The 15,494-nt window shown below is 46.6% G+C and overlaps 1 protein-coding gene and 1 long non-coding RNA gene across 3 annotated transcripts; one reads left to right on the forward strand and one right to left on the reverse strand.

Annotated features, from left to right (window-relative positions):
- Positions 1–902: 902 nt before the first annotated feature.
- Positions 903–3,972, reverse strand: LOC309367178. Its single transcript, XR_014166945.1, has 3 exons — positions 3,893–3,972; positions 1,881–2,033; positions 903–1,156 (listed from the first exon to the last, which is right to left on the reverse strand). It is a non-coding gene; the product is annotated as an uncharacterized lncRNA (long non-coding RNA).
- Positions 3,973–6,849: 2,877 nt separating this feature from the next.
- CALCB (calcitonin related polypeptide beta) lies at positions 6,850–15,100 on the forward strand. Of its 2 annotated transcripts, XM_081889429.1 has the most exons (5): positions 6,850–6,924; positions 8,534–8,629; positions 9,177–9,299; positions 12,285–12,469; positions 14,625–15,100. In XM_081889429.1, exons 2-4 carry the CDS (start codon positions 8,544–8,546, stop codon positions 12,442–12,444), a joined length of 369 nt encoding a protein of 122 aa, XP_081745555.1. In that variant the 5' UTR covers positions 6,850–6,924; positions 8,534–8,543; the 3' UTR covers positions 12,445–12,469; positions 14,625–15,100. The 2 variants fall into 2 exon arrangements, with proteins under 2 accessions (XP_081745555.1, XP_081745554.1); XM_081889428.1 differs by lacking the exons at positions 12,285–12,469; positions 14,625–15,100 and adding an exon at positions 10,208–11,121.
- Positions 15,101–15,494: the final 394 nt, after the last annotated feature.

Genomic DNA, 15,494 nt, shown 5'->3' on the forward strand with positions numbered 1-15,494 from the left:
CCTGCTCTAGGAACTCTCATATAAGTGGTGAAGTCAGGAAACAAAGATGGATGCAGAAAATGAGGTGGGTGGTGGGAGCTCCAGGTGAGCCCAACAGAATAGCAGAAGGGATCATAGTGACTGAGGGGGAGGAGACAGAACAAACTTCTCACTTCTCCCATCTGAACTCTCTGGCTTGTTACCTTGATGATACTCCTAGATCAGAAATAACTCTCCTCTCCTTACCTGGACTTTTGTGGGTAGATCATCACTCTAACTCATCGTCAACAAATCATAACTCGGAGCAAAAAGTTGTCACATTAGTGATGAGATGGGTCAAACTGTACACCTGAATATGTCTAAGAACCCTAAGGCTTTGGGTTAGACGCACGCCTTGAGATGTAGTCCCTATGTAAACTCTTTCATCAGGTCAACCTATGGTCCTCTAGATGCTGTTGGAACTCCAATTCCCATCCACGCCAGCCAGCCAGCATGGCCAGTGGAAAGGAATAATGGGAGTTTTAATCCAGCAATTTGTGGGTTGCTATTCTCAACAGATTAAGGGCAGATCCACACCATACATTTAAAGCACATGACCCCCCCCACCCCAAGGATCTTGGGAACTGTAGTTTCCAACTCACATAACTACAGTTCACAGAGCCCTTAACAAACTACAGTTACCAGGCTTATTTGGGATAAGGCACGCACTTTAAATATGCATTAGATATGCTTTAAATTTGTGGAGTAGATCTGCCCTAACTGATGTCATCAGAGTTGGCTCAAAACATTTGTTGGCTGCGGCTGAGCAGGAAATTGGGATTAACCCAGAGCATTCGCATGCTGCTTGACTCATTTTGATTGCAAAGCAGCCAGTTGCTATAAAAGACAGCTGGCTTCTTTAACTCTTTCAGTTTTTAGGAAAAAAGTGTTGGCTAAAGGAACAGTTCACTTGTCCCAGAGGTATTAAGCTAGAATGAGCCCACAGTGACACTAATTTTCTTAATGGCTGTGAATCATGGGGGAATTCATTTTTTGGTGAGACATTCTGAACCAAGTTTTGAAAGACTCCAAACCCTGTTTATTTCAATATATTTTATAAGTCTTGTCTAAATTTGTTTTTGTAGTTCAGCAACATCTGGAGGAGGGCCACATACATGTCCAGCTGGCCATGTCCTCCCTGCAAGTTTAAAAGAAAAAGGGGAAAGGAAAGATGCTGTGGTGAGCAGGGCCTGTTTGCAGCTGCTTCCATCATATCCCGCTGTCTGTGAGGCCCTAGACCTCAGCCCCCAGGTCCATCACTTGCTGAACAACTAGCCACACTACCAGGGCATCTGTGACATCCCCATCCCATTAAAGCGCTGGGCATTGTTGCTCCTTTCTGAGGACTGGTCACCCTCACAAGGACCCAGCAGTTCTCAACCCTTGTGGCTCAAGAGCATCTTGGTTTGAGGAGTATCCCACAGATTCTTTCAATAGCAAGCACACAAGTTGTTCTTTCCCCAATTTCCCCACCCTCCTTCCTTAAAGTGTGTGTGTGTGTGTGTGTGTGTGAAAATTCCTGCATTGCAGGGGGTTGGACTAGATGACCCTGGGGAATCCTTTCCAGTTCTATGATTCTGTGAAAAGCGCAACGAACTCTTGCTACAAGATTGCTTTAACGTTTCTTTTAGACCCAGCAATCCTGTCCCCCCCCCCAAGACAACTGCAACTCCTTACTACTGCTCTGACCCAATCCCTGTGCACGTCAGAGATTTAGGGGGGTTGTCTCTAGACCCCTTCACCCTCCAACCACTACCTGAGATCAAATTTGACGCTCCTTTGGACATTTTATGTGGGATTCTAAACAGTAGCTTTACCCACGTCCAGGCTGTCGACCCTGTGCCTGAAAATCATATACTAACATTATAGGAAATCAGGCAGGTCCTGGATTGGTCAGCACCCGACTGCTTTCTGCTTGCTCTGAGCTTCGTGCGGGAATATTGAATCCTGTGTCTAAACAGGGTGTTTGTTGATTCAGACGAAACGGATGAATGAATGAATAAAGAAATAAAGCCCTTTTAAGAGAGGAAAGGAGTTAAAGTTTCCTGTGATTCTGCTGTGCCTGCAGCCCTCAGATCTTCACCGGGGAACTGCCAGACGATTCCACACAGCAGCACAACGGTCCATTCAGCACAGTTTTCTCTACACGGACAAGCAGCAGCGTTTCAGGCGAGGAGTGTCTCCTCGCTGCCGCTGTGGGCTGAACCTGGGACCTTCTGCATGCCAAGCAGATGCCGTGCCACTGAGCTGCGATCCTTCACCATATTTTACTTTGCCAGTTTAGGCTGCAGTCCTATCCCCCCACGCCTGGGGAGTAATCCCGCACTGGATTCAATAGGACACGCTTCTGAGTAAACAGGGCTAGGGTTGCGCTGTGACGTCAGAGATCAAAGGACCGATTTCCTTTGGCCAGAAACAGCCAGGGAAGTTTGCATATTGAAGCTGAGCACATGAAATGGTAGGAAGTATTAACCTGCTGGGTTTCTGTTTGTCAATCAAGTTTTAAAGGCACCGGAGCCCCCGAAAGAGTAAGGGGAAATTGGGGGCTCTCATATAGAGCTTTAAAAATATTCTCTTTTTACATTTTGCCAACTGGAGACTTCTGTTTTATTAGTCTTTCCAGGCTGACCACACAGGTGCCAAATGTTTGTTTCCCTCCTATTTCCAAATCCAATGAATTGGGAAACGAGCGTGTTTGCTCAGAGGTAGACCTCACTGCTCAATGAGACTTTTCTCAAAAAAGCGTGCCTCAAGCGGTCGCCTACATAATGGGCAGCGCGATCCTATGTGCGTTTGTTCAGAAGTTGCTAATACTGTACAGTAATCGGTTCAGCAGGACTTAACTCCCAAGAAATTGTACTCGCAGCCTTCGACGATCATAACCCATCTATCCAATGAGACTACTCAGGAGTAAATACTGGGCACGCTCTTCTTTATTCTAACGGCTGGACATCTAGAAATTTCCGCCAGAAACCGCTTCACTAATTCGTTCCCAAGCAGAGGACTGAGCGCCTACTCGGTGCCATACATTGCAGAGAAGGAAATGTTCAGGACCATAACGTTACAGGTGTGATGTTTCATCCTTCCCACCCCCAATCTGATCTTGCTCTAAACCTAAAAGCATTCTTTTCTTTTAAAATAAAAATATATCTATTGGAATTTCTCTTTGCTTTTTCACGGGTGGTTTGGCATTGACCGCCGGTGATAAAATTAACAGGAGAATAGGATCCGCTCTCCTGTTAAGAGTGGCACTCACTTTGGAATCACGTCTGAAACCCTTCGCTTTAACCAGGAGGAGGGCATTTCCACATCCTCCTTGGCAGGGCTGTGGCAGCCACAGATTTTTTTCGCGGTGGCCATTTGCCTTTCCCCATCCATCCCTTGGCCCCCAGGAGGGGAGAGCGCTCTGGGGTCCGGCACACGGGTTTCCCACGGGCATCCAGCTTGGCCACTGGGAGACCAGGATGCAGAACTAGATGGGCCGCTGGTCGGATCCAGCATTACTCTTTGAAAGTCCTTTTGGTCATCACCCTCTGGAAAAAAAATTACCCGGTTGGGTCTGGACTGGGGGGAGAGATATAGCGTGGCAGGAGGCCAGGGTGGCTGTGGAGAAAGTCTCTTCCCGCCGCCCTATTTTAGATTGATGCTCCGGGACGATCCTTGCCCCACACCTTAGCTATCTGCTGCTGCCCAGCCTGTATCGGCTCCCCCAGCCACAAATGAGAAGGCAAAGCGTTGAAAGGCAGGGAAAGGTTTCTAGAGCTCAGGAATCTCCCCGGTGGGGACTAACCAGACACCGGGCTGTTTGAGCACCAGCCCTCCCTGGCGCCTCTAAAGCCGCCTGCGCGCCCCCTTTCCCCGATCCCAGGTTCACCTGCACGTGGGATCATCCTGGCGCCAAGCAGAGAGAGACCCGCGCTGGCCCCGAGGACACCGGGGAGCCCTCGCTAAGCTTTTATGAAAGACGAGGGGAAGAGAAATCGGACGTGCTCTGGACTTTGCAAACAAGCTACCCAACAACCTCCCCTCCCCCGCCCTCTTTAGACCCCGCCCCCACGTGGCAAATTCGAGACGGAGCCGGGACTTCTCTTGTTGCTAAAGGAAGATTGATAAACCAGGAATCCTCTTAATCCTACCGGGGGACGGGGGGAGGAAACGCGGTTTGATTCTCCAGTGAAGCTGCCACGCAAGCTTTGCTGTGTAGGCGCAAAGAGGAGACGAGGCGATCTGTAACTATCCGGCTTCCGATGAGAGACGGATCTCCCGCGGATTACGAGATTTCCCTCTCGAGAAAAAAAGGACACCCCTCGAAGGGGGAAAAGTACACACACCCCTCCCCCTCCGGCTTCCTTGCGAAGGTGGCTTGTTATTGTTATGTCTAGCGCCTCCCGGGAACCCAAACATCCTGCCGGGAGGAGCAGGTGTCCCCGCGCCAGGCACGACTCGGCGGCAGCCAGGCCATGACTAAGAGTCCCCTGGAGAGTGATGGATTCGCCCCTTGTCGCTCCTCGCCCCCCACCGCTCCTCCTCCACCTCCGCTGCGGACGCGGCGCTTGGCGCTCCAAGTGCCCGCGGTTCCGCCGAGCAGCTGGAGCCCTGCCGGGCGGAACGTGACCACTTCAAGCCGGGAACAGGCACACACCCCGGCGGGCGGGAGGAGGGGGGTTGGCGTGCGTGCGGTCCGACGGCTTGTCCGCTGCCACCTCCTGCAGCAAGAGGCGCGGGGAGCTGCGCCCCCCCCGCGATGCCACGCCGGGGGCTCTTTCTTGGCACCAGGGTTGCATTGGGCAGAGAGAGCAGGCGAGCGGCGGTCGGTCCTCTCCGGGCTGACTGGCTGGGGACGCCCTGAGCCCGTCCCTGCGCGGGGCAGCGCTGCCCTCGGGGGCTCCAAGGCAGTAGCGCGCCTCCCGTCCGCACTGCACCCCCCTCTCTAGGGGGACCTGCTGTAGCGAGCAAGGCAAACGCGCTCGAAGTGCTGGCGGCGGATCTCCACAATGCAGAGATCTTAAATATACAGTGGTACCTCGGGTTACATACGCTTCAGGTTACAGACTCCGCCAACCCAGAAATAGTACCTCGGTTAAGAACTTTGCTTCAGAATGAGAACAGAAATCGTGCCGCGGCGGCGCAGCAGCAGCAGGAGGCCCCATTAGCTAAAGTGGTGCTTCAGGTTAAGAACAGTTTCAGGTTAAGAACAGACCTCCGGAACGAATTAAGTACTTAACCCGAGGTACCTCTGTATAACTCAATACATACACTTATCACGATTCTTATTCAGAAATACGGAGAATGGCCCCTATCTTCCCGGTGAGAAACAGGTAAAGGGTCTGCTTTTGCACCAGGGCACCCCCTCCCCCATTGATTCAATCCCCATTTATTCAATGGTTGGAGTGGGGTTATGGATCACCAGGCTGCCTCTGGTTCAGTGGCGTGGCCTGGGTTGTCAGCACCCGGAGCAAGGCAAGTAATTTGTGCCCCCTAACCCTAACCCCCAGATGTTGCGCCCGGTGCGGCCGGCCCCCCTGCACCCCCCACGCTACGCCACTGCTCTGGTTTTCTGCCTAGTGTGATTTAGATACCGGGGGAAGGGTGTTCAAAGGTTTCAGCACCTCAGCTTTCTTTGATGCTTGTGCAAAAATTAACCTGAAGGTAACACGAGTGACTCCCCTGACTTGGTGTTTGAATGGAGTTTCGTTGATCCCTCCCATCGACCCGCAGGCTTCTTCGTTAGGTCCCCCCGCCCTTGCCAAAGTGACCAGACCTTAAACATTTTACACAGGAAACGCAGCTTTGTTAAATTCGGTGTCTCGGGGAAATATACCGGAGCAGCCTCAGAAGGCTGTCACCACTGAGGTCTTACTCTTAAGTAGCTTCACATGGGATGTCAACCTTTATAAAGGGTTTATAAAGGCTCTCTAGGGTATTCTGCGAAGCAGGTTAGGCGATATGTCACTGTCACGTTCACAGGTACAGGAACGGTGTGGCCTTTATGTGCAATCCTAAATATCCCCTCCCTGTGCTTCGGATCGCAATTGCAAATAAGGTTTGCAATCCCATGTACACTTAGCTGGGGGTGAGATCCGTTGAGCACTGAGAGACTTACTTCCGAGTAAACATGCATAGGATTGAGATGCACATTGTTTAATGTGTGGGATAAAAAAGGGCTGTGCATTGTAAAAGTGTTCCCCAGAGAAATGCTCGCTGGGTTTTGGTGAAGCGAGAGCCTTGCGCTTATTCAGGGATGGATGCCAACTCCGTAATAAACGTCAAGAGCCGAATTCTCTACACATCCACTAGCACCACTATGGCCATTGTAATACACAAAGAAGTTTTTAAAAAGGAAAGCTGCCAACTTCCATTTTCTGCAATGCAGCATTTTTTGCAGTAGATGTCGCCTCTAATAAGTAAATAACCTGCCCTTTGGGTTTGTTCATTAAAAAGGTACGGTAGATTTTGTAGGGATGAGAGTATGGGGTGGCCTGGATATTATTAATGACTCGAGACGATTTCCCTTACATTTCATTAATCGTCTGATATGTCCCGCTCCCCCCTCCCCGCGTCCCCCCCTTTCTCTCTCTCTCTCTCTTCGTCCGATGACCTCAATGCAAATAAACCTATCAGATGTGCCTAAATGACTGGCAATTTTTTTTGTGAATGGAATACTCAGTGACTGGAGGATGACGTAATTCGGGAGCTGGGGTTTCGTGGTCAAGCGTGGATTGGTTTTATAGTTGACAACCGAGGTGCTGATTGGCTGGCGGGCAGCTCGTCGAACGCCTACACACTTTTGCCCTGGCGGTAGATATAAAAGGGGGTCGTTGGGCACGGAAGACCATCACGACTGGGAAACGCACACCGAGGCCGCCACCTGCACTACGCTTTCCTCAACAAGCTTTGCATCTGAAGGTAAGTGCGTTCTCCTTTTATTGACTTTCCAGTCCAGGGAGTGCTGAAAAGGCTTCTCAGTGGCGGAGAACTTGCAACTCCTCTAGTTCGGAGGATGTTAGGCTGTTGCTGGGTCTTGTGGCGTCTCGTGCTTCTCTCCTTGGATTCTTGAGCAGAACGGCTTTTCCCCCAGATATGCTTTGACAGGTATTATTTATTAGTCACTTGCTTCGGAAAAGGCGTGAGCGCAGAGAAACGCCTAGGTTGCAGAACGGCAGTTTAAAACCATTTCCCTTTCTGCAAGGTGAAAATCCCCCTTTCGTTCGTGTAGACTAGAGGCTGCCCGTTTAATTCTGAGTATTTTATCAATAAGAGTCGTGCAAAAAGGGCACGTGGGAGATGCCTTCAAGAAACCTAATTTCGTGTAATTGGGAATGCTCCTCTGGGGATGACCGCCCCCGAGAGTAACTCTGCTGCAGCAAAGAAGAGTCTCGTGGCACCTTCAAACTATTTTATTGCAGTCTGAGCAAAAAAAGGGAACTGCCTGCTTCCATCAGGTGCAGGAAGGTGTTGGACCCAGAGGCGTGGCAGGGAGGGGGAGAGGAACCGTTTTACAAAATGAGTAGGGCTGCAACTCTATACCCATTTACTAGGAAGATGTCTCCATTGAATTCAATGGGAGTAGCTATATATAGGATTTCACCGTAATGAACTCATCTGGACACTAGAGACTCAACTCCTGGCATAATATATTAGTTTCCTTTACGATGCCACAGAGCTTTTTAAACAAAAGTATTGCGTATGCAAATGTATTATATTCCTTATAATTCCTGGATTTTGTTTTTCAGAAACAATTTTAAAATCCTCATTTCCGTAACAGGGCTAGTTATTTAAATGAGGACACCCTCCCCCCGATTTTTCAAGTAATCATTTATTTCAGCGCAAAGGATTATGCCTCCCCACCCTTCTTTTCAATTTAAAACAAAATACACAAAATTTCTACATGCAGTTATAAATGCAGATCTGGCCGCATTTTATTCGTTTTCCTTTGATCTTTCGCGCTCGACACGATTCCCAGCATGGCGTGAATATTATCAACGATTTCATAGTATTGGTCCCCATCTGTTGATGAAATTGACCTGGTTGCTTTCTGTCCTCCAGCTATATATCAACTCTGCGAAATTTCCCAATTTTCTTCCTACCTGAGCATTGGCGACATAGACATTCTTTGAAGATAACACTTCGAAAATAAAACACACACAAATCCTACCAAATTGGGGGGGGGGGACCTAGATGCAAATAGCAGATGATCCCATGACCCTCCCTCCCTTTATAAAAAACCCTAGGAAATTAAAGCATCCTTAGAACCTCGATCCTATTACGCATGCTAACGCAGAGCTGGCCGTAATCCAGTGGGGGGCTTCTTCCCAAGTGAGTTTGCGCAGGATTCCAGCGTTAGGATGGGATCGTAGCTGTCAACGTTTTCCTTTTTTAAAAAGGGAAATTCCCTTATTCCGAATAGGATTCCTCTCAAGAAAAGGGAAAAGTTGACAGCTATGGATGGGATCCGGAAAAATGCAAAGCGTGGGAAATGGCCCCTCTCTGAACGGCAGTTCTGTTGATTTTGCAGAGACAACGCTATGGCCATGGTGAAGATGTGCTCCTTCCTGGCTGTCTATGCTTTGGTGGTGTGCCTGATGGACAGCTCCCGGGCAGTCCCGCTAAGGTAAGAGGCAGCAAGCGGGAGGACAAGGGTCTGCATGCAGAGACTTCTCTTGAACGCCCCTTTGGCTTTGGCGATCGCCAGAAAAGCGCCTGGGGCAGCATTTGGAAAGGAAACGCGGCCGGTTCTGCAGAGGGGCGGGTAACGGAAGGCTTGGCGCCGAGGGACGCGAGTGCGCGCGATTGCCCGCTTGGGCAAGATCCCTTGACACGGATCAGCCTAGTGGGGTGGGTGGGGGTGATGCAGGGAAGGAAAAAAGGCTTCCCCCACCTCCCACGCCTTTCAGCGCGTGGTGAAACAGGGACACTCGTCTGTGTTCGTTAAGGAAGAAAAGGAGAGGGCAATCGACGCCCAGTTAACAAGCTCAGCGAGTGTGGTCTCGTGTGTATGGACGAGTTACACGTGTGCGGTGCTGTGATCCCTCCCCCCCCAAGCAGATCGATGAGTTGGGTTGGAAAAAGGACCCTCCCGCCCCCGCCCCCTTGAGCACCCCTCCCTTTGAGAGAGCGCCTCTGGCCTTGAGCTCTCCCCCTTCGCTCCCTCCCCACAGACCTGGCTTGGAGCCTGTCACAGACCGAGGGAGCATGGGCGACTACGAAGCCCGGCGGTTGTTAAGCGCGCTGGTGAAGGAATACCTGGGGGAAGAGCTGGAGCGGGCGAGCGAAGGGAACAGGTAAGGAGAGCGACAGGTCGACGGGGAGGTAGGAAGGGGTGGTCGCAGCGGGGATCGGGGCGGGGGGGGGGACTCTCCTCTCTGGGAGTGCGGGCTCTTTCCTGGCAGATCAGCTGATGGGACCTCTTCTCCTCCCTGGGATGTGCAGACCCAGCTCCTGCGAGACCTTGGGTCCCGCCATCCTGATGATCCCACTCTGATAGCCATGAACTGGGGTTTTCAGATTGCTCTTTTCTTAACTTGCTCTCTTTTGGGTTACTTCTTCTTGAGTTACTTTTTCTTCTCGTAAAAAAAAAGAGAGAGGCCTTGCAAGTTGAAAGAAAGGGGGTTAGAGTAAAGTGGGGCAGCAAGAGGTACGTCTTGGTTTTATTCCACCCCCCCGTGAGAAATGCACAGAGTTCTTCTCATCACAACTCAAGCTTCTGCGCGCGCCCGAGTCAGTGCATGCCGTTGAAAAGAGGCGAGGCGGCCTTCCAAGTGCACGCAGCGCCCCCCTTCCCTCTCCAGGCCGAGTCTTGCAATTGCACCTGCACTTCCTTAATGAGCTCCGGTTGCAAAGCATGCTGATGAATGAGACTCACCATGCATGCCGGATGATCTTGAACTGTCCCTCCTCGCGTCCCGCCGGGATCGCTAACTGTCAGCATCCCAAGCAAGCGAGCGATTAATCACTTGCCATTTACTACAGCCCGATCCTCCTTCCGACAGAGCCCTTTTGCATGGACCTTGTTGCACCGGCACTGCGTCGAGATTGTCTTGTCGTTTTTTAAATGCCTATTTGTTGGTCGTTTGGTCTCCTGCTGTGGTTTTCGTTGAGTCTGGGCTAGGGGTGGGGATGGGATATAACAAGGCATGATGACTGCGCATGGTTTTCTGTTACTTTGTTCGGCATGTTTTTCCCCTTGCAGCTTGGATAGACCTATTTCCAAACGCTGTGCCAACCTGAGCACTTGTGTGTTGGGCAAACTGTCTCAAGAATTGCACAAATTGCAAACTTACCCTCGTACTGACGTCGGGGCTGGAACTCCTGGCAAGAAAAGGAATGTGCTGAATGACCTGGAAAACGAACGCTATGCAAACTATGAGGAAGCCCTCGGAAACAACTAGATTGGCTCTCATCTCCTCTTCCTCTTATATTTTTTCCTCCTCTTTTTTGATGCATGTGGATCTAACCTTGATTGCTAATTTTGCTATGTTCTTTTGAATCTATTTTTGAGTGAGAATGTGGAGTGAAACAACTTCAAGTTAGGAAATTCAGGCTGCAATCCTACACACACACACACACACACACACACACACACACCTGTGAGTAAATTCCATTTAGTCAAATAGGACTGACTTCTGAGTCGACATCCTTAGGGTTGCAGCTGTTAAGAATATAACACATATATGGGGGGGGGGGAACGGGACTTGGCTGAAACTGGGGAATAGAACATGCCAAATTAAAATGAGTAAGGACTAGCATTGCCTCGAATTTTCAACTGATTTTCTTAGATGTTTATTTTACAAATAATAATCCTTTGATTTCTGGCTACGCATTGTAAAATAAATAAATAAATGTTTCTTTCATGCCTGGCCATGCAACTGTTCAATAAACCTATTTTTCTATAAGGATTAGGTCTATTTTATGAATGGTGCAAATCAGTTAAAAAGAAAAAGAAAAAGATGGCTTTTCTGGGCATGGTTTTAATGGTGTTCAGCTCAGGGTGACTGCTTTGGATTCATGCTTAAATAAGCCTTTTAAAAATGCAAGATATTTGCTCAGTGCAGGATGAATACGCAGGGTGACAATTTTTCTCCAGTGAAGTCAGTGGGAAACTTCACACTGACTATATATATATATATATATATATATATATATATATATATATATATATCAGTCACCCATTATACTATTTGTAGCAGTACAATACGTAGTTTGCAAATATTAGAAACGTTAGCCAGTTACCAAAGTTATATTCTGATTGAAATCATCCAGGTAAGAGCTTTAATACTTTATTTCTATTTCATTGTTCAATGATTTTGCATGAAGCTATGTAAGGTACAGGAGTAATTTATATTGGCTAGCAACATGTGGAGAATGGGGCCTTCTTCAGTATCCCTTGTGGTTACATTGTACAGTCTGCCTTGATTTACAAGGTGTGTCTGCTTGTAATTTAAACATCCCAATTATTATTTTTTATACTGAGTGTAAGCCCTGGCAGTACTTATTTTTCCACTGAAATCAGTGGAACTTAAAAGTGATTGGTTTTGCAAGGTTGAGAACATGAGAACAGCCCATCTAGTTTAGCATCCTGTTTCCTGTTGTGGCCAATCAGATGTCTCTGGGAAGCCCACAAACAGGAAGTGAAGGCATCTTTCTCACACCCTTACTCTCCCAACAGATGGCATTTGCGCCATTGTGCCAGTATGCTATGATTTGCCTTTTGGCTGAATTCCAGTGCACCAAGGCAGCAAGCTTATACTCATTTGCTTGGGAGTAAGACCCATTGTAGTCAGAGGGGCCTCCTTCTGAACAGATGGGCATATAATTCCATTATAAGGATTGCAAGGCTAGCCATACTTGCTTCCTGGTTAGCACTGAGATAATGTGCTTCACTTCTGATTAAGCAGGTCTAACTGCATTTTCAGGGGCAGTCATCTGCCCACTGCATTGCCTGACTACAGACAACATCTGTTGAATAAAAAAACATTACTTCTGAGCGATCAGGCTGAGGATTACAATCTCTGATGGTTAGAAATATCTGGGAAGCCATAGAGCAAATGTCAAGGTCTCTTTGAAATGCAGTCTGTCATTATAGCACTGCAGAAGTCCATTGCTTCAAGCCTGAGCAAACCCAATATAGAAATCTTTTAAATATGGATATAAAGCACCAGCACAATTTTACTTTCTCAGGCATTTTCCAGGATTTTGCTTATAAAATGTGGTGTTGTTGAAAGATGTGCTCTGTTTCTCAGATCTGAATTCTTTCTTTCGGAAAACAGCGTGACAACTCAGAAGAGGGCATGCAACACAGCCACCTGTGTGACCCATCGTTTGGCAGACTTCCTGAGTAGGTCAGGAGGAGTGGGCAAGAACAACTTTGTACCCACCAACGTTGGATCAAAAGGTTTTGGCAGGCGAAGAAGAAATGTTCAGATGTAATCTGCTGAATGACCCCTGGAATATGGTAAGTGCATTACAGACATATTTCAGCAATATCAATGTCTTACTGATTTATATACATTTCAGTGCTTGGCTGGATGTCATATGAATTCTGGACCTCATTGAGCATGAAAAGCAAAATCTCAAATCAAGAACAGGATTTCACCTGCTACTTTTAAAGAAAGGATAGGAAGCCTGTGTCCCTCTAAAGTTTGTCGGTCTCCAGCTCCTGTAACCCCTTGACCTTTGGCCATGCTAGCTGGGGATGATCAAAGCTGTAGTTCAGCAACTTCTGAAAGACTTCAGGATCTCTAAACCATCCCCTCTCATCAATAAATTACTTGTGGGTTTTTGGGTGTTTTTTTTTTACAAATTCAGGAGGATATTAGGGAGAAAGTATGTAGATGGTCATTTTTCCACCTTAATATTTAGTTGGAATAAACATAGCAGAACTAGATCTTCATGGTTGCATTTGATGTTAACAGTGCAATCATATGCTTTCCTATTCAAAAGGAAGCCCCACTGTATACAGTGGGGGTTAGGACTGGAGCTGAAATGGTTCAGCTACAAGAACTGAAATTTATTGGCCAAGTAATGGATGCTTCATGGAAGCCAAATATTAAACAATCATAAAACCAAATGAATTATTTGTACATCTTAACATGTAATGCAGGCATTCTGGGGTTTCATTTAGAATCCTTGTGTTACTTGCCATGCATTTAGTCTGCCCAACTACTGCCATTTAATGATTAGTGAATGAAATGTGTGAAATGTCATGGGAGCGGTAGGATTTTCTTTTAGAGGTCAAGATGGCGGTGAGACTCCATACTCTTGTCTCACTTCCCTGTACTCTAGTCTTTCCACATACCTCTGGAGTTAGTTAGGTTTGGGAGAAAGCTTCAGGATCCCACCATTTCCCCCTTATTTTATTTTATTTATTTAACAAAAAGTGCATACAACTTGATTGTTAAAACAATCTGTAAGTAGTTTAAAAAATATAGAATATGGAACATTAAAATTCTTGCTTAAAACAGTTAAAAACAAGTATATAAAAGCATTCAAAATAGGAATTAAAATCAGCAATAGCTAAGAAAAGAGAGAAAGCACCTGTTGCTTCTGTATGTCTAGATTTGCTTTCCTAAACCAGTGTTTAAGGTGCTGCCTCCTTGTGCTGTTACCACAGCATTGTATATTTCTGCATGGAGATTTCCCCACTGGGTTGAAATGGATGTTGAACTGGCACTGCCGGCTAGCTCTGTTTCTCCTGGAATGCTTCCAGATTTTCCTTCCAAGTTAAAGGGTGAGGAATGGACACTCTAGATCCCTGGCCTTGACTTAAGATTCTCCTCTAGTATAATAGCATGGGGTGAGTTGGCATCAGTGCAGAAAAGTAGTAAGAATACAGTGTTGCTCTCAGGCCATCCAAACAAATTCTGAATTTTTCTTCTTCCTGTCCTTAGAAACCATTTGAGTCACTTTTGTCAAGGCTGCTCCTGAGATGGCTCAGATATTGTAGAAGTGGATCACCTTGTTTTCTTCATCATTTAGGTCGCCTGAGGTTCTAATATCTCACCAATCTGAATTGATGACTTTTGAGAGAGTACATTTTTAATGTATTTTTTTCTAATTTAAATGCTGAAACATGAATCTGGTCATCCGTTGGCATATCATAACTGCCCTAATACCTTTCAAGCAAACGCTTCCTAAAACAACCCCCTTTGATGGTTTTTTTGGGTTTTTTTAAACCCAACAACCATTGTATGAGGTGTGGCAATCAGTTACCCAGTGTCCTAATTACTCAGGGGGGTCATTTCTGGGATGCTCAGGTATGTGGAAACAGAAAATGTTGGGAAGCAGTTCAATGCTCCCTGAGAAAAGGGCCAAGATGCCTTGGGCTTCCCTGAATTCCCAGCATTGCCAGATGTCTATGTGATGCAGTGGAAAAAAGTGCCACCACAAATGCTGCTGTACTGGCATTGGGGCCTGGCACAGGGCGTTTGGTGTGTGTGCCAAGAAAGGCTTTCCCTCATTCCTCATTCTCTCCCCAACCCCAACCCCCAAGAAATAGCAGGAAAAGAAAAGCTACGTGGTAGGGCGTAGGTGGCTCCATCAAAGATCACTCTCCTCTCCATAGGATTGCTCTATCAAATTTGTGTAACATCCAATTTGATTTCTTTCAGATTGCCATGAAACTGAGCAGCAAACGCCTTTTAATTTCTCTTGAAAGCAACTTTCTTCCATAAATCAAGATGGCCGAATAAAAGACTCATTTTTGCATCCTTCTAATATTGAAGAAATGTTTTTGTTTTGAAATTAAATTGAAGCACTTCTGTTATATATATAAGAGATATATATATCTCAAGATAATTATTCAAATTAAATTATTGTATATTCTTTTTATATGCAGTTCTATTTCAAATAAAATGTGACAGCATCTATTTATTTACTTATTTATCTTCTAGCATATCTGTGAAATATGACCCATGCTATTTATCTTGGCAATACTGCCAAATCTCGGGGATTACACTAAATTGCTGCCTATCAAGGTATATCTGTAAGATATGGTGTGCTGTGCCTTGATGTAAAACAGTTAACTGACATGATTGTACAGTATGTTTAAAAAAATACACTTACAATATTGTATCATTTGTGAATTTATGCAAGATTAAAAAAAGTATTTTAGATACACATGGATTGAGAAACTGATCTTTCATTTAAACATTTTCTTTATTGCTGATTTACTATGCAGATATTTGAAACTCTTGGCAGTGGTCACTGTTGGATATCAGATTCAACAGAGCTTTGCTAAATTTCAGCACGGCACTTGGATGTTCTATCTAATGTCTGATGCTATAGAATATGAACAGAAAGCAACAATTTGAATGTTCTAAACCAATAAATCCCTTGTTTGCAGACACCCTCATATGTAAAGCCATTTTTTTTTTGGTTCCGTGTCTGCTCCCAGCGCAATGGAACCCTAGTCATGGCTATGACCATTGTGTGCTACAGCAAGTCAGAGTCTACATTCTGATAGATAAGATGGAGAAATT

This window comes from Podarcis melisellensis (genome assembly GCF_964234715.1).
Source record: "Podarcis melisellensis genome assembly, chromosome: 1".
Classification (NCBI taxonomy): Eukaryota; Metazoa; Chordata; class Lepidosauria; order Squamata; family Lacertidae; genus Podarcis; species Podarcis melisellensis.

What these genes read in the sequence shown, in the direction of transcription:
- CALCB (XM_081889428.1), top strand. Translation starts at nt 8,544, where the DNA reads ATGGCCATGGTGAAGATGTGCTCCTTCCTGGCTGTCTATGCTTTGGTG. An exon ending in TCCCGGGCAGTCCCGCTAAG is followed by an intron (nt 8,630 to 9,176) that starts GTAAGAGGCAGC and finishes CCCTCCCCACAG; the next exon opens with ACCTGGCTTGGAGCCTGTCA. An exon ending in CGGGCGAGCGAAGGGAACAG is followed by an intron (nt 9,300 to 10,207) that starts GTAAGGAGAGCG and finishes TTCCCCTTGCAG; the next exon opens with CTTGGATAGACCTATTTCCA.